Genomic DNA, 24,944 nt, shown 5'->3' with positions numbered 1-24,944 from the left:
CCCAACCAACCAACTGCCAGGATGTAGCTGCCCCCCACCCTGCCCTCACCCTCCCGCAGACCGTCAGGCTGGGGTCTGGAGTGGGCTGCGGGGACTCAACGGAAAATCTATTTATTTATACACATGTTCTCCAAACTAACAAAACCTTGGTCTAGGCAGGTCCCTCGGCCAGCCCTTGGTGCTCAGGCTCTAGGTCCTTCCCTCTCCTGTTCCAGCTGAACAGTCCTGTCTGGGAGCCTAGAAAACGCTGGGGGTGGCGGGGTTAGGGGCAGGAGCTCCACGGCTGCCCGAGCTCTGGGGACCCGCAGGCTCTGGACCCTGGAGCAGCCCTGTCCCTTGGCGGCGGGGAAGGGGCAGAGCAGGAGGGCCCGGCCGGCCATCAGGCGTACTTGGTGTTGGAGATCTGCTTCCAGAGCAGGGTCTTGAGGTGGCTCAGCACCAGCGAATGGTGCGCCTCCACCTGGCTGGCCAGCCCGCTCAGCGTGGTGCACGTGCGCAGCTGCTTGCCCAGCTCGGTGCGCAGGCCGGCAGGGGCGCCGGGCAGCAGGTAGTCCCGCAGCAGCTCGCACACCTTGGCCAGGTTGGGCTGCACCAGGTCGCCCTTGCACTGCCGCAGGAGCGTGTCGCAGGGCGCCCTGCAGTCGCGGCCGTAGGTGCAGTCCGCGCTGTGCTCGCAGTGGCGGCCCCGCAGGAAGCGGCGCACGGCGGCCTCGGGCGCCACCTGCTGCAGGTCAGCCATCCTGAAGTCGTACTTGGCTGTGTAGCCCACGTTGGCTAGCGTGGTCTCGCACATGTAGAAGGTCCCGTAGGCGCCGTGGAAGAGCTCCTCCACGAACTCCAGCAGGCCGATGGCAATCTTGGCGCGCCAGGGCCACGCGGGCCCCAGCCACTGCTGCAGGGCCCTGTGCAGGGCGGGTGGCAGCAGCGGGCGCAGCAGGGGCGGGAGCGCAGCCCCGGGCCAGGAGCTGTGCGGGACCCCCTCGGTGATGTACAGGTCCCCGCAGTAGCCCAGCAGGCGGGAGGCGTGCTCCTTCTCCTGCAGGGATAGCAGCAGCAGGAACTCGTTCCGCTGCAGCAGGGCCCACACTGACTTGGCCTCGGCCAGGGACACCCTGTGGTCCTTGTTGAAGTCGGCCATGAGCAGGACCTGTCCGACCAGTGCGGGCAGGGAGGGCAGGTCTCCCAGGTTTGCCTGAGGTTTGGGAGCAGGAGAGAGGAGGCCAGGGCATCGGGCAGCCGGCCAGCAGGCTGCACTCTGGACCCCGCGCATCCGCCAGGCAGGGGGAGCCCCGCCTCCAGCCGACAGGACGGAGGGGACAACCGGGGACCTGCGAGGCCCCCTCGCCACTCCTGGAAGCCCACCTGCGTCGTCTCTCCCCCAGCGCTCTCGGAGCCTGGAGCCCTCAGCACAGAGGCGGAAGCACTGGGTGGGGCCCATTCACCTCTCATCTGCCCCTCCTCCTCCTCCTGCTCTCCCCAGAGATGCCCCTGGGGCGGGGCCTCAAGCCTGTGGGTGCTCCCTGAGGGAGGGTCTGCTCGGAGCTGGGGGGCTAGCCAGACACCTGGCTGGCCCGTGTGGCCTCCACCCGGCCTGCCTCCTGCCCTGTCACACGTCCCTGGGCATGAACTTGACTGGCCCCCAGGAGGGCCAACTGACCTTGAGAAAGCTGAGGGTCATCTCCTGGAACTCCTTAATCGAGGTGCCCCGGGTGGGCTTGTCAAAGAGCACCAGCTCCCGCCGGGGGGCCGTGTCTGCCCCAGCCTTCGAGTCCAGGCTCTCCTCAATGCCACACTTGATGGTCACCTCCTTGCCCTGCCAGAGCCCGCTGTACACCTGCACAGGACCACAGGGACCCTCCGTGCAGATGTGCCCCTCTGGCTGCACCGAGGGCGTCTGAGCCCTGGGGCTGACCCTGGCCCGACCCTGCTGGGCTTACCTGCTGGCCCGGGACAGAGGAGAGGCAGGTCCTCCACTCCACCTGGCGCAGGTTGCACAGGTCCTGGCAGATGGAGCCTGAGATGATGCCCTTGCGGTACTGGTCACACTGAGGAGAGGAAGACGCAGGAAGTGGCCTGGGGGGCGGGGGCTCGTCCTGCCCGCCCGCCGGCCCCTTCTTTAGCCAGATGCACAGGGAGAAGCTTTCTGCAGTAATTAGGTCAGGCTCTGGAGTAGCTGCCGCCCCCGCTGGCCCCTTCTCGGCTCTAGACGAGGCCTTGCAGCCCCCTGAGTCCTGGGGGTCTGGGCTGACCTGAGCAGGAAGGTGAGGCCGGGGTGGGGGGAGCCGTGGAGTCTGGAGCAAGTGTGGGGTGAACTCCTGGATGTGCGTCACCGTTGCCATGGTGCCCAGGCCCTTGGTGGCGAGGGCCTGGAGGAAGGAGAGGGAAGGGCGATGCAGAGAGTGTGCTGAGGGGCGGGAGGCGCCACAGGCCCTGGACTCACCTATGGGAACCAGGGAGGAGGCCACGACAGCCGTTCAAGAGGAAAACCAAGAGACCACACACTGTCATTCTGCCACCTTGGAGGGAGGCCCTCCGCCACAGGGGTCTGTTTTGACCCCTGAAAAGCCCCAGGGCCTTTGTGGGGTGGTCTGCCAGGGAGCGTGGGCGGCAGGGCTGGGCCAGGGCGGGGGAAGGGACCTGTCGGCCACACCGCCCACCAGTGTGGGGTGGGGCTTCCACGGAAGCTGAGGTGGGCAGTGTGTCCATCAGCCTCAGGGCTCCTGCGACCCATCAGACATCTCCCCTCCCAGCCTGTTTACTGTGTGCAGACTGGGCGGTGGTGGGGACCCGGCCGAGCACCCAGAGGTCCATGGGCACCGGCTCCGCGGCCCCTGGTCCTGCCTTCCCCACACACACACTGGGTGGCCTTGGACAAGCTGTGGAATATCTCGGAGACAGCTGATACCCCCATGAGGTGGGCAGGTCTCCTCTGGAAAGGAGAGGGTGTCCCCACGGCGCCAGGGATGGGCCTCAGGAGCGCGGGGCCCAGCATCCAGGGCACTGGGAAAACGGAAGCTGCAGCTCCTCTGGCTGGGAGGGGCAGGTTCCTCCTCTGCTCCCCCAGGGCCCCCCAGTCCTCTGCATGTTGGGGCGCTGCTGGGGGCACACAGGAGGTACTCAGAAAACACCCGCCAGCTCTGAGCGTCTGCTCACTGCATGCCACTGGCCAGACCCCATCTCATGCCTCCTCCCAGGTCTTGCTGCCCGCAAAGGCCCCTCCACCCACTGCCAGCACCAGGCGGACCCCCGAGGGGTCCCCAGAGCAGGGCTTTTCCCCGCCCCCACCCAGAGGACGGGCTCCATCCCCACACACGCCTGCCCCTGGGTCTCCCCAGCCCCCCAGCTCGGGCCGGCCCCTGGAGGGCCCCAGTGAGCCTTTCTGGAATAAACGAGCTTGCCTGAGAATGGCCGGGAGGCCCGAGGCCTTCTCCTCTGAGCTGGGACTGTGCCCTCGGTGCCTGGTGGCAGCCCCGCCCCCAGGAGGCCTGAGCCAACCATCAATGGGCCCCTTACAAGTCCCGACGCATGGGCTCTCCCACTCTGGACGCCCGTGCCCCTCCCACCGCCACCTCTGGACTTTCCCAAGTGTGGCCCCCCTGGGACCTTGCCCAGAACAGGCCTGCTGAGCCCTTCCAGGGCGCCACACAGACCCCCCAGGAGGAATGCCCTCATCCTGCAGAGGAGGAGAAACTCCAGGCCGCCGGCTGGTGCGAGGCAAATGGAGACGGGTTCAAGGCGGGCGTCTCCCACGGCTCCCCCTTCGAGACCCCAGGAGCTCTGCTGGGGCAGGGCAGGTCCTCCCAGGTCCGTCCCCAAGTGGCATGGAGGCCTCAGAACCCTGGTCGGCTCGCCAAGGGCTCCAACCTGCCCGGGGAGGCCAGGCAGGGTGGCCGGGGGGATCAGAGTCTGAGGTTTGCCAGGGCCCCTTCGGCTGGCGTCACCTCGCCCTCCAGCCAGTCACAGGGCATCAGCAGGAGCAGTGAGCCACCCCGTGTGCACGCTCGTGGGCACACAAGCACTCGCGTGGACAAGCACACGCAGGCTCACGCGCCCTCACGTGCACGTGCACGGCCTTGCTGTAGAGGCCACGGTGGCGACTTAGCGCTGTCTCCCGTCTGAGGCCCCGAAGACCATGCCCCGCAGCCTCCTTTGCTGGACTCCTGGCCCCAGGAGAGGCCCTCAAGGCCACCAGTGCCTGCCTGTCGCCGTCTGGGCTAAAGTGTCTCCCTCCCGGACACCTCTACAGCTGGCTCCGTCCATCTGTCCGTCCCCGGCCACCCGCATCTGCGCGGCCTCCCCTTGGCCTCCGCATTCCTCTCTGGCCTCCCCCATGGCCCACCGGGGGCAGCTCTGCAGTCGGCACAGTCAGATGTGTCTTAAAACCCGCTGAGCCGGCGCCTCTGAGCCACATCTCTAAGCTGCCACGGCAGGGGCACTGGCCCAGGAGCCCACAGGCCTGGCCCGAGGTGACACTTACGATGACCACCTGGCAGATGTGCCCGCGGCAGAGCTCAGCGTAGGACGAGTAGTGCACGTAGGCCAGCCAGCTGCCCGCGAAGACGCCGAGCCAGACCAGGAAGACGTACTTGACCCTGAGGCCCGGGAGCCGGCCCTGCGGGGGAGGGGGCCATGAGGAAGCGCCGCATTTGGGGTGCTGACCCCACGTCCCGGACCCCAGCCTTCCCGAGGGGTGCCCCCCATCTGGGGGCCAGCACCCACCCAGCCCAACGTCTCCCTCCCCCTCCGCCTACCCACTATGGGTGGGGCCGGGGCCTGGTGTCTCCCAGACCTTTAAATCTCACGGGCAGGTAAAAATAAATTCCAAAATGAGGGAGATATGGGGTAGACGCTCTTTATTTTGCTGAATAAAGAGATTTTGAACAATTTTCCCTCCTGTCCTGCCCACATTTCATAGTGACATGTAACCTCTGCACAAGGTCAGGCGGGAGAAGCACTCACACCCCCGCGCACTGTCCCCCTGGCGGGTGGAGATTTCAGGCTGGACCCGGGCTAGCACGTGGCATGGGGTTGGAGGCACGGTCACCCTGTGAGCCTTTAAGAGACACGGCCTCACCCACCCACGATCACAGAAGCCAAAGGGTGGATACAGCCCGCTTGTCTGTTGACAGATGAGTGGATAAACCAAATGTGGTCCATCCACACGACGGGAATATTATTCAGCCACGAAAAGGCAGAGAATCCCGACCCAGGCTACAGCGTGGGTGACCCCGGAGGACATCACGTCCAGAGTCGTCGTCTCCAAAGGAGACAGATCCTTCGATTCCACCCAGGCGAGGGCCTTGAGGAGTCAGATCCACAGAGACAGGAAGGGTTGGGGGGGCCAGGGGCTGGGGAGGATGGGGAGTGAGTGTTTAAAGGGGACGGAGTTTGAGTTTGGGAAGGTGAGACGGGTTCTAGAGACGGATGGTGACGGCTGCACAACAATGTGAATGTGCTTAATGCCCCTGAACCGTGCACTTAAAAATGGTTAAGATGCTAAATTCATGTGACGTATAATTTACCACGATAAAGAATGGATAACTAAGACATGCAGCCCCTGGCCCTGCTGCCAGAGGCTCTGCCCCAGAAGTCTGGGGTGGGCCGGGAACTGCTTCAATGGAGGGCTCAGCCCCTCTGCCAGGTTTCCCCAGCTGACGGGTAGAATCACAGGGTGGGAGGGTCCCAGAGCCCTGCAGGAGCGGGGGCACTGTCTCCCATCCAGCCCCCAAGCCGGGATTGCAGGGGCATCAGCTTCCTTCCCGACCCCGACCCTGGTAATTCACAGGCCTCACTGGCTGCTGTCCAGGGGCGGCCAGCTGACGGGATGGGGTTGCCAGGCGCCGTCCCGTGCAAGAGCTCAGACACCTTGACCAGGCAGCTGAGCCCCAGAGAACAGGGCCCGGGCCCAGGGACCAGGAGGGCAGGAGGGCAGGAGGGCCTGGGGCTTCAGGCCAGCCTGCCCCAGAGGAGAACCATTGCCAGCACTGGTCACGCACCCTGCCACCCGCGGGCCAGGGAGCGGCTCCAGTCCTGGTTAGTCCTGGGTCCTAGTCACCTGGGGGCTGGGGCCCAGAAATGCGGCCAACGGGTCCCCACTGAGGACAGGGCAGGGGCCTGCAGGCCCAGCCCAGGCATCTGTGCTCATTTTTACGGTTCTTCCAGGAGAGGCGGGGTCCTCACCTCCTGCTTCCCTAGCACCGACTCACGCGGCTGGCCAGCCGGGGAGGGGCTGCAGGCAGGAGGACCTCTGAGAGCTCCAGGGGCCTGGGGTGGCCCTGGGGCAGAGGGAGAGGGTTGGCTCTCAGGCCCACTAGTCCCTGCCACTGCATCTGTTTCCTCCAGTTTTGTTCAAAGGGAAAAACAGGAAAGCAGAGGAACAGTGGGTGGGGGGCCGGGGAGCTGGGGCTGTTGTCTGGCAGGACGAGGTCAGAGGACTTCCAGCCGCTGGTGAACCAAGCCCCGAGGCGGAGGTGGGCAGGGCCTCTGGGGGGCCAGCGCTGGGAGTCCTGGGGGGATGGCCAGGAAGAGGGCACGCTGTAGCCTGCACTGGACCCAGGGGCTGCCCTGGGCCGGACCCAAGCTTCCCAGACTGACTGCAGGGCCCACCCTGGACACTGCCCACTGTCCCGCCGGACGCCCTCCAGCTCAGGCCTTCGCGTGGCGGCCCCGCTCCCAGGACACCGTCTGCACTTGGCTAGCTGTGACCGAGCCCTGGGCCCTTATCTTAGGCGGGCACCTCCTCCAGGAGCAGTCCCTGCCCTGGCCCCGTGGGTCCTGTCACCCATGGGCGAGTGCGCCCCCAGGACAGGGAGGGCCTTGCTCCTCAGTGGGTCCTGTGCAGCTGCTCCCCCACTGGGGCCTGCCCGGCTCCTCGTGAAGCCGCTTGGGGGTGTCACTCGGGGCCAGGGACCCACATGCGCCACGACCTCCAACCCTCACTACCAACCCAGAAGTGTGCTTCACAGGCAGGGAAACTGAGGCTCAGGGTGTGTCCTGACATTAAGGGGGGTCCTGGGCTCAAGCCACTGGGAACCCACCAGAACCCCTCTCCTGTCCATGCCCATCTGCCGTTCCCGGGCTGAGCTCAGAGGCCTGACACCCAGGGTCCGGGACCCACGACTCTGGCTTCCCCTGCGGCAGCTCAGTCAAGGCCTTTCCCTCAGGACGGGGGCTGCTGCACCCCCTGCCTCCCAGCATGGGGGTGGACACAGACCCTCAGCTCCCACCTTGCCCAGCGCTGGGTGGGGACCACCACGAACCCAAGGCCCCAGGCGGGCAGGGAGGGCTTCTGGCGCAGACAAGCACCGGGTTACCTGGCTCCCACCCTTCTCCCCAGAGGGGAACACCGTGGCCTGGGCTCTGATCAGGGCTGTCTCCTTCCGCCCAGGGGCTGGGGTCCTGGAGGGCACTGAGGTCGTAGGTGTGGCCTGGATGATCTGAGACTCTGATGTGGGCCTGGCTCAGGTCACCCAAAGCAGAGGTGACAGGGTTCCTGACAGCTGGCACCTGAGGCAGCCTGGGCCTCCCCTGCAGACGGCAGGGTCCTGAGAGGGGCAGTGATTCGTCCAAGGTCACTGTGGGGTCAGGGCACACTCCTAATCTCGGGCTGGCTGGGGGATGGCCCGGGGGGAGGGTATGTCCTTCTTAGGGTGGTTCTGTGTGTCCCAAGTTTTCCATCACAGAAAAACAAACCTGGTCTTTTAAGTCGAGGGAAGCGGGGCGGACTTGGTGTGGCTTCTGGGCCTGCGGGAGCAGGTCCAGCCCGCGGCGGGGTGGGGCCTCCTTCAGCCCCAGAGGCAGGGGTGCCACCCTGCAGCATCCGCTCACCGCATGGACAACCCTCACCCCAGTCCCCAGGGCCCTCCCTGCCCCCAGCCTCCCCGGGGGCCACGCACCGCAGCGCTCATCGGCCTCGAGTCCCGAACCCGCCCCGGGCCCCAGGCTGGACGCCGCGCGCCCCCGCCGAGGCCCGGGCCCCACGGCGGGCGGGGCGGGGGCGGGAGCCGGCCGGGGCCGGGGCGGGAGCCGGCCGGGGCCGGGGCGGGGGCGCGCCTACCTGCAGGCCCTTGGAGAAGGGGCAGAAGAGCACCAGGTGCGCCAGGCGCCGCAGCCGCCGCATGGTGGGCGCGGGCCGTGCACCGGCCCGGCTCGGCTCGGCTCGGCCTCAGCCCCGCGGGCCGGCCCGCAACGGCCGCCGCGCCTCCTCCCCGCCCCGCGTCCGCGCCGGAGCGCTCGCCTCTGACGGCCGGGCGGGCGCGCGCGAAGGGGAGGCGCGGGGAGGGGGCGCGGCGGGGACGCGCGCGGGGTGGGGGCGGGGAGCAGAAGGCGGGAGAGGGCGCGTGGCCGCGAGGGGGCGGTGCGGGGGCGCGCGGCGGGGAGGGGGGAGGAGGGGAGGGAGGGAGGAGGGGAGGGGGAGGGAGGGCCGGGGGCGCGGCGGCGGTGCTGGTGGGAGGTGCCCGCGGCCCCGCCTCCACCCCACCGCCCCCCCTCCCCGCGCCCCGCCCCGGAGAGAAAGGGGAGGGCGCCGAGGCCCCGCCCACCCGCGCCCCCAGCCCGCACCCTTGAGCGGCGCGGCCGTCACGGGAGGGGACTGTCACGGGCGGGGCTGTCGCGCGCGCCCCTGCAGGGAAGAGACAGGTGGTGGAGCCGGGCGGCCTGAGGAGGTCCCACGGGGCAGGGTCGGGGGCGCGGGAGGGGCGGTGAGCCCAGGGACCGGGGCGTGTCGCGGCTAGGTCCCTAGTGGGGTCCCGTGCCAACCACCCGGCCTGGAGGGGCCGTGGACACTGCGGCAGCGTTTGCCTCTTTCTCCCACTGTGTAAAGAAATACAGGAAAATGCGCCCTTTCACTGTGCATCTCTGCTGGTGTTTACACAGACAGCCCTGTGGGCACCAGCGCTTTCAGGCTACAGAACATTCCCCCCCCCCCCCCCGAAAGACCCCGGGGCCCCTCTTCCTTCCAGCCCTCCCGTGGCCCAGCCCTGGGGAGCCCGGACTCTTCCCCTGCACGTCACATAAGTGGAATAAAGCAGCCACAGCCTTCAGGTATGGCCTCTGTCGTTAGGCAGAGGGCCCTGGAAATTCAGCACCCCCTCTTTGCCAGGGGCACTCCCGGCACCAGGCACCAGCTTGATCAGCCGGTCACCGCGTGAAGGCCCTCGGAGCTGGTTCTGGCTTTGGGGGTCAGGAGCAGAGCTGCCGTCAAGCCTGCGTTCGAGTTTCTGTGTGAAGGAAATTCATTTTCACTGGGGTGATACGGAGCAGCGATGCTGAGCCGTGTGGTCAGGGTAGGTTTAACTTCCTCCAGAGTTGCCAGGACGCTTTCTGGCTGCACGTTCACATCCCACCGCAGGGTATGGGAGTCCTGGTTGCTCCACATCCTCAGTAGCACTTGGTATTGTCCGTTTTGAAATTCTGGCCATTTGGGACTTCCCTGGTGGTCCTGTGGTTGAGACTTCGCCTTCCAATGTAGGGGGTGCGGGTTTGATCCCTCGTCGGGGAGGTAAGATCCCACATGCCTCGCAGTCAAAAAACCAAAGCATAAAACAGAAGCAATATTGTAACAAGTTTAATAAAGACTTTAAAAACGGTCCACATCAAAAAAAAAAAAAAAATCTTAAAAAAAAAAATTCTGGCCATTCTACTGAGTGTGCAGTGGTGTTTCTTTGTGGTTGTTATTTGCATTTCCTTAACAACTAATGATGTTGAATATTTTTTATATAAATTTATTTATTTATTTATTTATTTGGCTGCATTGGGTCTGTTGCTGCGTGCGGGCTTTCTCCAGTTGCAGTGAGTGGGGGCCACTCTTCGTTGTGGCGCACGGGCTTCTCATTGCTGTGGCTTCTCTTGTTGTGGAGCATGGGCTCTAGGTGAATGGGCTCAGTAGTTGTGGCTCGTGGGCTCTAGAGCGCGGGCTCAGTAGTTGTGGCGCAAGGGCTTAGTTGCTCCGCGGCATGTGGGATCCTCCCAGACCAGGGCTCGAACCCATGTCCCCTGCATTGGCAGGCGGATTCTTAACCACTGTGCCACCAGGGAAGCCCGATGTTGAATATTTTTTATGTACTTAGTTGCGACCTGTATATAATCTTTGGCAAAGAGTCTATTCAAAAATTTTGCACATCTTTTTTTTTTTTTTTTGTATTGTTTCCTTGTTGTTGAGTTTTGAGAATTCTTTTATATCTTCTGGAAACCAGTACATTATCAAATATGTGATTCGCAAAGATTTTCTCCCAGTCTGCGGGTTGTCTTTTCTTTTCTTAACAGTGCTTTTCAAAGAGCACAAGTTCTTAATTTTGATGAGGTCCAATTTGTCCATTTTTTCCTTTTATTCATTTGCACGTGTCCAGTCTAAGAAATCTTTTTGTTTGTTTGTTTGCTTGCTTTTTTAGAAATTTATTTATTTATTTTTGACTGTGTTGGGTCTTCGTTTCTGTGCGAGGGCTTTCTCCAGTTGCGGCGAGCGAGGGCCACTCTTCATCGCAGTGCGCGGGCCTCTCACTATTGCGGCCTCTCTTGTTGCAGAGCACAGGCCCCAGACGCGCAAGCTCAGTAGTTGTGGCTCACGGGCCCAGTTGCTCCGTGGCATGTGGGATCTTCCCAGACCAGGGCTCGAACCCGTGTCCCCTGCATTGGCAGGCAGATTCTCAACCACTGCGCCACCAGGGAAGCCCTAAGAAATCTTATCTTTGCTTAACCCAACCCAGGGGCACAAAGATTTCCTTCTGTGTTTTTCTTCTAGAAGTTTTACAGTATTAGGTTTTACATTTGGGTCAGTGACTCAATTTGAGCTAATTTTTGTACATGGTGCAAGGTATGGGTCAAGACAGTGTTTTGGTTTGGGGTTTGGGGGTTTTTGTTTGTGGGGTTTTTTGCATGGATATCCAATCGTTCCAGTACATTTGTTGAACAGATGAGCCCTGGGATGGTTTTGTAGCGGAGTGCCTCCAACAAGACACTGCCCTGCAAGCAGCGTCCCCAGCTCCCAGATAGTGGTTTTCCAGCAAGTTCCGGAGGACAGATTTCCTGCAATTCTGCCAACACCACAGTGACTTCTTTGCTGTCCCGAGAGCCACAGCTGAGCTCTGCCAACAAGATCTCAGCCTGGGTGCAGGGATTCCAGCTCAGCCCTACAGGTTACTTCTTTTTTTGGCTCTGCTGCACAGCTTGTGGGATCTTAATTCCCTGACCAGGGATCCAACCCGGGCCCTTGGCAGTGAAAGCGTGGAGTCCTAACCACTGGACCACCAGGGAATTCCCTACAGGTTACTTCTGTGTCTGTTCTTCACTCCAATCCTCCGTTACAGTTAGTAATTCTTGTAGCAAACTTTCCCGGTTGAGATTGCCATGTGCCTTCTGTCTCCTGATGGGACCCCAACTGACACAGGTCCGGTGCAAAAGGGACATGGGCATTTTTATTTTTATTTATTTTTTTTGCCACACCGCACGGCTTGCGGGATCCTAGTTCCCCAACCAGGGCTTGAACCCGGGCCCTCGGCAGTGAAAGCGCAGAGTCCTAACCACTGGACTACCAGGGAATTCCTGACATAGACATTTTTATAAAACTTATGGAGACCCACTACACCCCACACTTTGGACCATGTGGCCCACCTGCAGGTACCCAATGTCCTCAACCAAATGATCGTTATACTTGGATTGATGACCAGGATGGTCCCATAAGAGAGTCCAGGTGGCTGGACCAGAATTAAGTTTGCATCCCCTCGATCCCCTTGTGGACCATCCAGGCTGGCCAAAGGGTCCCCTTAGGAGAAGGGAGAAGCATCTGCTCAGGGGGGTTGGGGTAGAATCCTGATTATCTCCAAAGGATCTGCGTAGCCCCACCCCCACCCTTTCATGCTGGTCATTGCCAAGGTGACCAAACAGAGGTGCTCCTCTCTGGGGACAGCCACATTCAGTGACCAAGCTGCCTGGCTAAGGTGTGTGGGCCAGGAGGAGGGGATGGAGGTAGAGGCAGAAATCTCCTAAGCGAACTTTGGAGAGGCCATTCCAATGCTCTGTGACACCAGCGGCTGTGGGCACTGGGAAGCGGGGAAGGGCCTCTGGCACCTTGACTGCCAGCCCACTGTGGGGCGGCTTTTGTGATGAAGAAGCACCATATCAGGCTGCAAATGAAGCCAAACACACGACACTGCTCAGAGCCATGTCATGCCTTCTCTGTCTTTGTGTCCTCACATGACCTTCAGAGACCCTATTTCCCAATAGGCCACATTCTGAAGTTCTGGGTGTAGCTTTGCGCAGTGGCAGTATGGTAGCCAGTGAGGTTTATCCGAGGCGCAATTATTGCTAATTGAAGTTCTGGGTGACCATGAACCCGGCGGGGGGGGGGGCGGGGGGCCACTATCCAACCCAATACACAGACCAAACAGATACATCATTGGAAACGGCCCAAGAGTCAGTGAAAATATAACACGTTTTATCAAGGGACCCCAAAATAGAAATGGCTTAATCAGGAGGAAAGTGTATTTCTCTTTCATGCAGCACTCTGAGTGTAAGCGTCCGAGGGCTGATATGGAGACTGCACTTTCTCAGGGACTTCCTCAACACCTGGTTTCTGTCTGGCAGTCCAGAATGGCTGCTCCAGTTCCAAACATCACCTCCACACTCCAGCAAGGAGGAAGAGCAAAAGGGACGTGAAGTGCATGACTTTCCCTTTAAAGACAAGACCTAGAAAAGCATCTCTCTTCTGCTCACATCCCATTGGCCAGAGATTAGTCATATGACCTTTCTTGCTGCAAAGCATGCAGGGAAATGTAGTCTTTTTTTCCTGGGCAGCCACGTGTTCAACTAAACTCCAGGTTTTTCTGGTACCCCTCAGCCTCGGGCACAAGTATGTCACGGGGAAAATGGAGAAATGGAGACTTGGGCCCTGGGCACATTGCCCTTCCAGACATAGCTCATCCCACTGCCGCAGGCCCCGATGACCTAGGACTGAGGTCAGGGGTCACGCAGTTCCCTTCAGACAGGTGTTTTGGGAGGTGTGGATGCCTTCAGGCCCAGCCCAGGCCTGGGGAATGTGATGTCTGTATTAAGACCCAAAGGATGGGGGCAGGGGGAGGGAAGGGGAGGATGCAGTCCAGGCAGAGGGACAGAACCTGCAGAAGCCCAGAGGCAGTGGACCCTGGGCAGACATGGAACCTGCACTTTGCACGATGGATGTTGGCATATTCAGATGACGCAGCGGCGGAGCTGTGAGTCCCTCGTGCCTCTCTCTGCACTTACACTTCGCTGTTCTGTCTAGTCAGGTGTCTGAGGGTCCAGGGGGTCTCAATCCGACGTGTGTTGGCCCGTTCTCTCACTCGCGCTGCGTCTCCACCACGTGCTTGTCAGTCTGATCTTGAACTCATGTTTGCTTGACCTTAACCCATGGGAATCCCGTAGCTCTAAATCCGGGGTGCTGGGAGGGATTGCGCCTGTGCGGGTGGGGGCCCCGCAGAGCTGGAGGTTCAGGGCTCAGGGCACAGCTGCGGGCATCTGCCCTCGGGGCCGGGGTCTTCCTGCCTGCTCACCGCTCACCTGCTCCACAGAGGTCAGAGGTCTTGGGAGACTTCCGCTTCTCAGATCCCAGAATCCAAGTTTTTTTTTTTTTGCAGTGGGAGGGTCCCTTGGGTGTCTAGTGCACTGCCTGCAGTGAGCTGAATAGTTGCCCCCAAAAGAGATGTGTTCACATCCTCACCCCTGGACCCTGTGAATGGGGCCTTATTTGGAAAAAGGATCTTTGCAGATGTCATTAAGTTAAGATCTTGAGAAGAGGAGACCACCCTTGGGGGTGGGGGGCAAATCCAATGACCTGTGTCCTTATCGGAGACTCACAGAGGAGAGACAGACACAGGGGAGAAGACGGGGCCGAGGCAGGAGCCGTGCTTGCACGCTGAGGAACAGCTGGCCAGCAGGAGCTGGGAGAGGGAAGGGCCCTCCCCTGGAGCCTCCGAGGAAGTGCGGCCCTCCACACCAGGATTTTGGACTTCTGGGCTCCAGAACTGGGAGACTAAATTTCTGTCATTTTAAGTCACGCTTCGTGGTAATTTGTTACGGGCGGTGCTTTCAAGAACCAGAAATTTCCATGTCTGGAATGTGGCTTGCAGCAGGGGCCCTGAACAGATGGGGCTGGTGGGCCTGGTCCTGTGAGGCTTCCAGCTCCTGCCCCGGAGTCTGGACTGATCTTATTTTCCAGACGCTCAGGGATTCTTTTCAAAATGCCTTTTGGACTCCTCCTTGCTCTTCTTCTTTCCAGAATATTCTCTCTATGGATTCTTTTTTTGGATTCTTTTCCACGCATCCAGTTGCAAAAGCATCCCGTATCAGTGATCCACTGCGGTATAACAAAGCACCTCAAACCCAGCAGCTCAGAACAGCGAGCAGTGCTGTGTGTCAGGAACCCCGGAGCAGCTCAGCCATGTGATTCTGACCCAGGATCTCTATGACATCGATGTCAAAACGTCAGCCGGGCCTCTCGGTCCTTTGAAGGCTTAAGTGGGACTGGAGGACCACATGCTGGCAGGTTGGTGCTGGCTGGAGGTCAGTTCCCGGCCATGCTGACCTCTCAGCGGGGCTGCTTGAGCAGCCTCACAACGTGGTGGCCAGCGATCTGAGCTCCAGGCCAGAGCCGCGGTCCCTGGAAGTTGCACACCAGCACTCCTCCCTATGCCGGGAGTGAGGGTCCCTGGGGTTTCCTGGGGGCCTGCACTACACATCCCCAAGGACGAGTCAGGTCTACAGGGAGGCTACAAGGGGATTAAGCCACAGCAGGAGACCCTGAGGTTAGACCCAGCACAGAACTTTCTTAGCGTGACACCAAACAATGCAGTATATTTCCCAGAGGGTTCTCACAGGAGCCCTGAGACGGAGGATTGTTCCTGCACGCTCTACAGATGGCCAAGCTGGGTCGAGAAGCCAGGCGCTGCGGTGATGGGGCCAGGATTGGATCCCATCCGCTGATTCTGGCTCAGCCTTCCCCTCCCCCCCGACACCCCTGCTGTCTTGGCCTAGTGCTACAGGCCTGTTGTCTGTGTGAGGCCCCCTGACGCCCTTAGATTGTGTGGTCCCCTCGCCCTCCCTCCTGTGTCCTCTCTCCCCTCTCTGTCGCTCCCTCCCTCTATCCCCCCTCCCCCCACCTCCTCCATCCCCACCCTGACCCCCTTGCTGTTTCTGGAGGGAGGCAGAGGTCACTGTCCTTCAAGGTCTTGGTCCAGGCCGAGGTCCAGCCGGCCTCGGGGAGACAGAGGGCACCGTGGACTCGGCCCGAGTCTCAGTGGCCCGAGCCTGCACCCTCCTGACGAGCGTTCCCAGGGCCACGCGTCTGTCAGCCAGCCCTGGGCCGGGCCCTGCTGTGTGTGTGTATGAGTCTGTGTGTGTGTGTTTATGTGTGTGTGTGTGTATGAGAGTGTGTGTGTGTGTATGAGTGTGTGTTTACGTGTGTGTATGAGTGTGTGTTTATGTGTGTGTTTGTGTGTGTGTATGAGTGTGTGTGTTTATGTATGTGTGTGTGTTTATGTATGTGCGTGTGTATGAGTGTGCGTGTGTATGAGTGTGCGTGTGTGTGTGCGTGTGTGTGTGCGTGTGCGCGTGCAGGCTCACAGGTGCCTGCATGCCCAGCCCTGGGCCGGGCCCTGCTGTGTGTGTGTATGAGTCTGTGTTTGTGTGTGTGTGTGTATGAGTGTGTGTGTGTGTATGTGTGTGTGTGTTTATGTGTGTGTGTGTTTATGTGTGTGTGTGTGTGCGCGTGTGTGTGTGTGCACGCGTGCAGGTTCACAGGTGCCTGCACGCCCAGCCCTGGGCTGGGATGAGGAATCCACCAGTGATCGGGGCCGGACAGAGACAGACTCGGCCCTGGCTGCGGGGGCCTCAGGGTCAGAGGAGAGCCTGACACTGCCGGGAGAATGGAAGGGGGGTCCCACGGGGAAGCCCAGCATTAAGGGGGCCTGAGTGACCGGCAGATCAGGAGGGCCTCTGTGAGAGGGTCGTTTGGGCTGGGACCCACCCAAAGGGGCCTGCTGTGGAGGGGAGGTGGCATGGGTGGAACTCCCGGCAGAGGGAACAGCATTGGAAAAGGCTCTGAGGCAGGAAGGAGCAGACGCATTCCGGGGGCTGAAAGAAGAATGGGAGGGGGTGCTGAGGGTGGGATCACCGGGAAGGACAGTCTGCTGCCCGGAAGGGAGCGAGGGAAGCAGGTAGGAGGCTGAATCCCCCCGGAATGCGGCCCCGCGTTCTCACGGTTAGCTAGCGCTGCCCAGGGCCTGCCCCCTCCCCCATCAGCGGCCCGGGGACAGGGGACGGCGGAGTCTCTTCCTCAGCCACCCCGGGGTGGGGGGGTCCATGCAGTGTTACCGTGGAAAGCAGCAGGTTAAAAGCCTTTGACCCAGAAATGTCACCTGCTGGAACCCGTCCTAAGTTAATCATTAAGGAAGGGGCACAGATTTCGCCGGTCACTCAACCAGCCTTGCTAAGAGAAAAGTTCAGAACACCCTAAACGCCCCCGTCGAGGTGACTGGTTACGTAAATGGAGGTCTGTTCAGGCAACAGAGTATCGTGCAAACCTTAAAACAGAGCTACAGCCCTGGGCCCTCAAACGCTGGGCGCTTCTCAAGAGATGCACGTTCTCCAGGGCCCGGGGCCTGCCCCACACCCACAAGGAGGCGACAGCCTGCTTCAATGCCTTCAAAAGTCCACGATCTGGGGGAGAAACAAGTCTTTCTGATGCCAAAAGGAAGCTTATTTTTATGATGACGTTTAGACAAATTCTTTTACGTGTCATCCAAATGAAAAAACAACATTTAAAAACTTCACTTGGAATTTGTGGATCCCCAAGAATATAGCTGAGGACTCTAATTCTGCTGAGAAAAGCAGAGCAAAGAAAAGTCGGGGGAGTGTGACCCCATTTGTGGGAACTACACACAGGTATGCAGGGGTATACTGATGGGTGCGTATAATAAAAAATCCTAAAATCTGGAAAGCCACACACTTAGATGCTACAGTGATAACACTGGTTAGATGTTGAGGGTACAGGTGACTTTTGTTTATTCTTGCCCACCTGTATCTTTTTTACTGAGGTGAAATTCACATAACATAAAATTAGCCATTTTAAATTGCAGAATTCAGCAGCATTTGGCACATTCACAATGTTGTGCAATCAGCATCTCTATCTAATCCCAGAACATTTTCATCCCCCCAGAAGGAAATTCCCGGACCTCATAAGCAATCACTCCCCATCCTCCCTCCCTCCAGCCCCTGGCACCCACCAATCTGAATTCTGCCTCTAAAGATTTTTCTATTCTGGATATTCCATATAAGTGGAATCGTACCATATATACCTTTCTGTGTCTGGCTTCTTTCACTTAAAATTACCTTTTGATGTTCATCTGTGTGGTAGCATGTGTCAGAACTTCGTTCCTGCTCATGGCTGAACAGTATCCCATTGTATGGATGGACCACGTACAATGGACTATTATTCCATTCATGAACAGAAACGTACATTCATCAGTGGATGCACATTTACCTGTATCTTTTACAAAGATCATCTAAGACCTTCCGTGAGAAGGAATGAGTCAGCCGCAGGGGCCATTTCCCCACTTTCTCTCCCAATTCCTTCCCCTCTCCCGTCCTGCTTCCCTTTCTCCTCCACCCCCACCTGCTTTTGGGCTTCAACCCACCTGACAGTCAGGATCTGCAAGAGGTAAAGTTCGGACTGTTATCAACACAGATCATGAAAACGGCTCGTGTTCCACTCTGGGCTCTTTCAGGTCTACAACACTTGAAGACACCCCGCAGTGCCACTCCAGTCGCAGAAGGACAAATGTCATGGCCCTAAGAAAGGGGAGCTGTGCACGTGTGTAGGTGCGTGTGCAAACATACAGGGACTGTTCACGCACGTTGAGGGTCTGGAGAAGGCGTCAGCCAGCCCCGCCGTGGGACGCCAGCTCGATCCGGTCTCCAAAGGGCAAAGGGGGCTGGGGTGGACTCCCGGTGCGGGCATCTTGGCCTCGCTTTGTGCAGTGCTCCTCTAAGAGAAACACGGAGCGGAAGCTTGCCCAACTTTTTCTCTGTGGGACAGGGCCCGGTGGGCACAGGAAGGGACGAGTTTACCTAGAGGCAGCTCTGCGGGACGACCACAGCAGATCAGAACCCACAAGCCATGCCCTGGGGGGCGAGGCCTCTCCCTCGAGGCTGCCCTGCGGGGCTCAGTCTTCTGAAGGCAGGTCCTCCTCAGAGGGCAGCATGTGGGCAGCACCCTGCAGGACCCCTGTGGCCTTCAAGACGGGCTCCTGTGATGCTGTGGTCTCACTGGGCCAGGCGCTGAGCGCCTGCCAGGCCTCTTTACGCTCTGTCTCGCCAGCCAGGCCATTTTCCCTGGGCAGGCCTGAGCTTCTGCCCAGGCATTAAGAGGGTGGTGTGAAAACAGATCCACCTTCAGTGCTGCCTGGGCTGCCGTGGGGCAGGGACCGAGCTCTCACGGACACTCGGGGTCAGACAGAGCCCAGGATCTGGCCCCACACCGGCTGGGCTTGGCTGCGTCTGGCAGCACAGTGCGGTGGGAGGACTCCGCGTATGCCCTGGGGAGGCCCTGGCCAGGGTGGACCCCGCACACATCCCTCCCGTCTGGGGCGGCAGTGCCCCACTGACCCCACGCAGCCCGTGCACCGGGAGCCCGTGGCGCCAGGGGCGAGCCAGCCAGCACTCCACAGTGGCCACTGCCTTCAGTGGGGATTCTATTCAGATGGCAGGGCCATCAGCCCCAACAGAGCAGGCGGGGCCTCCCCGATGCTGGCCTTAGAGGGATTTTGGGGGCTGAGGCAGGTGTGGGGGGGCCCAGGGCCAGGCAGAGGTGAGCGGATCTGCCCGGGAGCCCCTGCCCCCTCACGGCGCCCGTCCGCGTAGGGGTCGTGGCTGCCGCATTGCTGGGTCCACCTGGAAGCAGAGCTGGTGACCAGGCCCGGGGTCTCCCATGGGTCAGGACCCCCAAGGGTAACTAGGAAAAGCCACCTGCCGGCTAGGACGGCCCAGGGCACGGAGAGGCTGCAGGACGTCCGGGGCTGCACACATCTGCTCATGGCTGCTGTGACCCCCCAGGACCCCTACACGGAGCCCGAGCAGGGCCATTGTCTGCCAGGCCCATAGCTCAGGACCCTGGGCCCATGGGCTTTTAGGGGCCCACAGAAGTGCTTTCACCTCTTTTCAGATCAGAAAGGAAACAGAAGGAAAAAATACTGAAGAACTCCTAGGGTTCTTTTTATAACAACACAGGCATAAAATAAATCTTCAATGTTTTCACAGAGGAAGGAGCCCACGGAGGCCAAGGGTCGAGGACCCACCCTGGCCCCAGCGGGGAGGACCAGGGGCGCTGGACCGGAGACGGAGGCCTGTCAGTGCCCAGCTAGGGAGGAAAGCAGGGAGGCGAAGGTGAGAAGGGTTAGGGAGCGAGAGGGAAGGAGAGGGAGGGAGAGATGGGGGAGGACAGTCACGGAGCCAGAGCTGGGAGCCCACAGCCTTGGTGGCGGGTGGCAAGCTCTGCTGCCCCCAGCCTGCAGGGGCGCGTGGGCCGGCGCTGCCACTCCCGCTCTGTGCGCACCGAGGAGACAGGGAAAGATGGCCTGCGCCGGGCTCCGACCCTGTGCCGGGTGCACAGGTGGGCGGGGTTCGGAGGAAGGGAACGGAGCTCAAACGGAGCTCCAGCGGGTGGGAGGAGAGAAGTCCCCCCAAACCCTGCACAACCCCCGACACCATCTCGGCCATAGGGTGGGCACCAACAAGAGCTCGAGAGTGCCGGCCGTCCAGGGCCAACCACTGTGTGCAGCGCCGGGGCAGCCAGCCCTGGGCCAGGTTGACTCTCAGGGGGTTGTGCCCCGCTGGGGAGCGGAGGGGCCCGGGAAGGGGGGGCGGGCCCGGGAATCCGGAGCTCCTCCCTCCGTTCTTCCGCCCTGCAGCCAGGGCTGCTTCCACTAGAAGGCAGTGCTGCTTAGCCGTCGGTGGAGGCCGGGCCGGCTTGGCAGGTGCAGCCGAGGATGAGAATTGGGGCTGGGGTACAGGATGGGGCGCTACTCTGGGGAAGGGGTCACCGGATAAAATACAGGACACCTGGTGACATTTCCATTTCAGATAAACAACGAATGACATTTTTTAGTATGGGACATACTTGTTCTAAAAAAGTATTCCTTGTTTATCTGCCATTCAGATCTTACCCAGTGCCCTGTATTTTTTTAAAAATTTATTTATTTATTATTTATTTTTGGCTGCGTTGGGTCTTTGTTGCTGTGTACGGGCTTTCTCTAGTTGCGGCGCGCGGGCCTCTCATTGCAGTGGCTTCTCTTGTTGCGGAGCATGGGTTCTAGGCACGGGGCCTTCAATAGTTGTGGCGCACGGGCCTAGCTGCTCCGTGCCATGTGGGATCTTCCCAGACCAGGGATCGAACCCGTGTCCCCTGCACTGGCAGGCGGATTCCTGAACACTGAGCCACAGGCAAGCCCAGTGCCCTGTATTTTTAAAAAATATTTTATTACTGATATTTATTTTGTTAAAGTAATTTTACTTTATTTATTTATTTTTTGGCTTCATTGGGTCTTCGTTCCTCACACGAGCTTTCTCTGTAGCTGTGGCGAGCGGGGGCTACTCTTCATTGCGGTGCGCAGGCTTCTCATTGCTGTGGCTTCTCTTGTTGCTGAGCATGGGCTCTAGGCACGGGGGCTTCAATAGTTATGGTGGGACTTCCCTGGTGGCGCAGTGGTTAAGAATCCGCCTGCCAATGCAGGGGACACGGGTTTGAGCCCCGGTCCGGGAAGATCCCACATGCCGTGGAGCAACTAAGCCCGTGCACCACAACTACTGAGCCTGCACTCTACAGCCCGTGAGCCACAACTACTGAGCCTGTATGCTGCAACTACTGAAGCCCGCGTGCCTACAGCCCGTGCTCCGCAACAAGAGAAGCCACCGCAATGAGAAGCCTGCACACTGCAACAAAGAGTAGCCCCTGCTCACCACAACCAGAGAAAACCTGTGCGCAGCAATGAAGACCCAAAGCAGCCAAAAATAAATAAATACATAAATAAATAAATAAATTTATTTAACAAAAAAATAGTTATGGTGTGCGGGCTTAGTTGCTCCACGGCATGTGGGATCTTCTCGGACCAGGGCTCGAACCCGTGTCCCCTGCATTGGCAGGCAGATTCTTAACCACTGTGCCACCAGGGAAGTCAGAGTGCCCTGTCTTTTATTATTTTATTTGCGAGGTCTGCTGACCATTCCGGGGACAGCACAGGCAAGTGCAGGGAAGGAGTCCAGGCTGGGGCTGCAGCCCCGGCTCCAAGTTCATCAGCTCAGTGACTGATGTCCGGATGGGTCACCAGGAGGCCGCACCTGCCCTGCATGGTGACTCAGGTGAATGTTGGCAGTGGTGCTGGCTGACATCCAGGCAGAGCTGGGCGGGGCAGGGCAGGGCGGGGTGGCTTAGACTGAGCTCTGGAACCTTGCCTCTGACCTCTTACCCAGAGGTAGCAGGACCCATTGACTTTGACCGGGACTCATTTATCTAGGCCTCTGAATGGTGAAGGGTGTGGTGAGGGTCAAAGGCCAGAGAACTGGGTCTGCTCACTCTGAAAGGGACGGCTGCTGTAGTTCATGTTGTTGGAACTCTCTAGACTTGTGCAGTGCACAACCTGCGTAACTGTGCCAGGTGGTCCTGGGCCGTGTCTCTGTTTCCCTCTTCACCCAGGGGCTCTCCCTCATCTCCACCTGCCAGGCTTCTGCTCCCACCACGGTCCCTGTGCTCCCACAGGAGTTTCCTTGGTCATATTTAGGTCATGAATTCACCTGGAGTTTCACTGGGTTTATGAACGGAGATAAGGGCTCTGACTCACTCTCCCATCCGCCTGGGGCTGCTCTGCCCCAGTGTCACGTGGCCAGCATTCCACAGCTCGCTTGAGTGGGTGTGTGTGAGTGCCGCAGAGGGGCAGAAGCCAGAGCTCAGATACCCCGCTTCCTGGGACTGGGTCTCCACGGGGAAAGGCGGAGAGGGCAGGACAGACAGAAACGGCAACAGCACCTGAGGCCTGTGTGCAGGTCATTTCAATGACCAGTGCCTTCTTGTGTCTGCTTATCCGGAGGGCCATCCCTGGCGCAGAAGCAAGCCAGCCGTTCCCGCCAGTGGCTTTTCCCCGATGATCGAGTCCCTCGGTCCCTTTCTGTGGGCGGTGGGCCCAGCTCAGCAGTTCAGGGCCTTGAGTGTCCCCTGACCGCCCGGGAGCTGGCAGGCTGCAGGCAGCAGGCGTGCTCCTCTCTGGACTTGTAAGGCAGGAGTCCTTCACTCACTCACTCTCGCGCTCATTCGTTCATTGACCAGTGAACTGTTGAGGCCCCGGCCATGGAGCAGGGAGCTGCGTGGAGAGGTCTCAGGGGCCGGACAGCCGGACTGAGCCAACGGGCGGTGGCGAGGTGGGGCAGGAAGCCGCCTACCTCTGCCCACGGAGCCCCAGGGCCAGCGGGACCCAGGGACACCGGCTCCTTCCCATGCACACAGCACCCCACGGCCCAGGCCTGGCTTGGCTGCAGGGGGAATGGGGGCTCCCTGGAGGCCCTGGGTGGCAGCCATGGGTCACCCAGCGCAGCTCGGGGACAGAGAGGAAACGTGGCAGAAGGAACCCACGGGGAGGGCCTTGCCTCCCCCGGTCCGTTATTCCCACTGGACCAGGAGGGACGATGGCCCACACAGGGGAAGGCCACCGGCCAGCGATGGCGGGCGGAACCCAGGCCCGGGTCTCTGCAGAGTGGAGCGCCCAGCCTCCCACCTTCCGCCTCCTCTGGTCAAGGGGCCGCCTGAGGAAGAGTGAAGAGCCGCTCCCTGAACTGGAGAGCCTGAGTCTCCGGGGTGGGTTTGCAGAGCTGCCACCAAAGGCCCTTCCCGACCACATGATGGACCAGACAGACGTCCCACCTGACCTCAGTCGGCTCAGGGTGGCGGGCGTGAGGGAAGCAGGCCGATTTGGGGTTTCGACTCAGCACGTGCAGGGGAGGGTGAAGGAGGCCTGGTCAGCGGGGCAGAGCCCTGGCCCCTCCCTCCTCCTCCTCCCCCTTCACGGTGGAGAGGACGCCCCCACCCGCCCTGGGGCGGGGGGCTTCCCTAGTATCTGTGGCCTCCTCCCTCTGCGGTGGTGAGGCAGGACAGAAGGGAGCAGGGCACCTCCGAGGCCCCATGGCCCGAGAGGCAGCCCCTTGGGCAGCAGCCGAGGCCAGGAGTGGGTGGCGTAAGGCAGCGGGCGACCTGTCTGGCCTCCAGGCCTGTCCAGCACCACGGGCTGGCCTGCGGAGCGCCGGGGCAGCTGACGGAGTCTGATGCCAGCTGGGCCAGGGGTGAGGCGGCTGAGGGCAGCTGCCCAAGGATAGGCCTGGCACGCCACCCAGCCTGTCCCCCTTCAGCTCACGGGCCCCACACACAGCTGAGGAAACTGAGGCCCAGAGAGGAAGGGCTGGTCCGAGGTTATCCAGGGGGCTGGACAGGGACACCTGGGTCCGACCCTGGGCACCAAACCCTGTCTCCTGCTCCATCTTGCTGGCCGGGGACCCTGGGGGAGCCCTCTCGCCCTTCTGGGCCCCTGTCTGTCCAGTGCAGGGCTGAGTGAGGCCATCTCTGAGGACCCATCGGAGACCTGGGGTACCGGCTGATGTCAGAGGCAGGGAGGCCGGTGGGGCCCTTAGGGCGCCGGCTCCGGGGCCTCAGCTTGGCCTCTGCTTGGATGCTTTCTGCCTTCAGCCCCTCTTGTCCCTGCTCCCCCTCCCACCCAAGCCTGGCACTCAGACACGTGTGTCGTGGCCACGAGGGGCTGTGCGAGGGGGCCGCCACCTGGGACGGGGGGGCCCAGCTCTCCAGCGATGGGAGGGGCTGCTGCGGAAAGGGCCTCACCCCGGGGCCTTCAGCTCTGGCTCCTCTTGGGGCTTTTGTCTCCCCTGCTCTGTCCAGAGGCATCTGCCCCACTCCCCCGTCGCTCCCTGCGCTCCTACGGCCCTCTGTCTCCCAGCCCAGACACCCTCTCTGGGAGGAAAAGCTGCTCTGCCCTCCCAGCCCCTCCCCCCGGTCTTGTGACCCAGGAGCTCCTGACATTACAGCCAGATGGCGATTTCCTGTTGACCCCAGAGCCCGGGCTCCGTGTCACTGGCTCCCTGTGCCCTGGCCAGCACCCCTGGAGCCCGGCCGTACAGTCCTCTCGCCACTCCCTGGGGAGTTTGTGGCCCCAGCACCGCCCCCTGCAGAGACCTGGGAATCAGGCCCAGAGGCGTCACCTCATCTATTTTTAAGCACAAGTCCATGAAAGATTCACAGGCTACTTTATTTACTGGCGGTGGGATGGCACTGGTGCCTAGTGGCACACCCACCAAGAGGTCCCAGAACACAGGTCCCAGCAAGCTCACCTGAGTGCCCCGGGGCAGTCCAGGTGCCTCCCTCTGCAGGGCCCTGCTCTGCTCTCCCCACCTTCCTTCCTCCCAAGGAGCTTCTCCCCAGGAGATGAGACTCCTGGAGATGCCTCCCCAGAGGGAGTAGGGCTCCCCCCTGCGCCCCCGACCAGCTATGCACCTGGCTGCTCTCCATCTAAATGGTCCCTGATCTCCAGCGACTGCTGAGACTTTGTCCCCTCCCTGGCTTTCGCGTCCTGGCCTTTTACCTGGGCAGGTTTGAAGGGAGAGGAATCCACCTCCTGATGCCAGAGGCAAAGTCAGGAGTGGCCTTGCTTCCCGCTGGCCTCCTGGAAACAGGCCACAGGGAAACTGAGGCTCGGGGATATTGGAGCTTAGCCATTTCTCTGGAGTTCAAAGGCTGGGCATCCCGCCCCTGCCCCTAAAGCCACATGGCGAGGAGGGGTGCTTTATCTGGGCCTCCAGAAATGCAGAGGCTTGGCCCTTCCTTCCAGATACCCCACCCAACCCCAGATAAACACAAGGACCTCAGGGCC

General features: G+C 60.7%; 1 protein-coding gene and 1 pseudogene across 6 annotated transcripts; one reads left to right on the top strand and one right to left on the bottom strand.

The window, feature by feature from the left end:
- Positions 1-98: 98 nt before the first annotated feature.
- Positions 99-8,230, bottom strand: DIPK1B (divergent protein kinase domain 1B). 6 transcript variants are annotated; one of them, XM_036855887.1, is made up of 6 exons: positions 8,057-8,230; positions 4,478-4,612; positions 2,250-2,366; positions 1,938-2,045; positions 1,658-1,834; positions 99-1,192 (listed from the first exon to the last, which is right to left on the bottom strand). In XM_036855887.1, exons 1-6 carry the CDS (start codon positions 8,117-8,119, stop codon positions 380-382), a joined length of 1,413 nt encoding a protein of 470 aa, XP_036711782.1. In that variant the 5' UTR covers positions 8,120-8,230; the 3' UTR covers positions 99-379. The 6 variants fall into 6 exon arrangements, with proteins under 6 accessions (XP_036711782.1, XP_036711783.1, XP_036711787.1 ...); XM_036855888.1 differs by having other exon boundaries at positions 2,250-2,315; XM_036855892.1 differs by lacking the exon at positions 8,057-8,230 and adding an exon at positions 7,693-7,815 and having other exon boundaries at positions 2,250-2,440.
- A 4,013-nt stretch (positions 8,231-12,243) lies between these two features.
- On the top strand, positions 12,244-12,411 carry LOC118897599 (annotated as a pseudogene).
- Positions 12,412-24,944: the final 12,533 nt, after the last annotated feature.

This window comes from Balaenoptera musculus, chromosome 6 (genome assembly GCF_009873245.2).
Source record: "Balaenoptera musculus isolate JJ_BM4_2016_0621 chromosome 6, mBalMus1.pri.v3, whole genome shotgun sequence".
In the NCBI taxonomy this organism is placed as follows: domain Eukaryota; kingdom Metazoa; phylum Chordata; class Mammalia; order Artiodactyla; family Balaenopteridae; genus Balaenoptera; species Balaenoptera musculus.
The sequence above is the reverse complement of the archived record's forward strand: the minus strand, read 5'-3'. Positions and strand labels throughout refer to the sequence as shown.

Excerpts from the sequence above, each read along its gene's own strand:
- DIPK1B (XM_036855887.1), bottom strand. The coding sequence starts at position 8,119 with ATGCGGCGGCTGCGGCGCCTGGCGCACCTGGTGCTCTTCTGCCCCTTC. Across the intron at positions 2,367-4,477 it reads ACATCTGCCAGGTGGTCATC|GCCCTCGCCACCAAGGGCCT; the intron begins GTAAGTGTCACC and ends TCCTTCCTCCAG. Across the intron at positions 1,835-1,937 it reads CCTCTGTCCCGGGCCAGCAG|GTGTACAGCGGGCTCTGGCA; the intron begins GTAAGCCCAGCA and ends GGTCCTGTGCAG.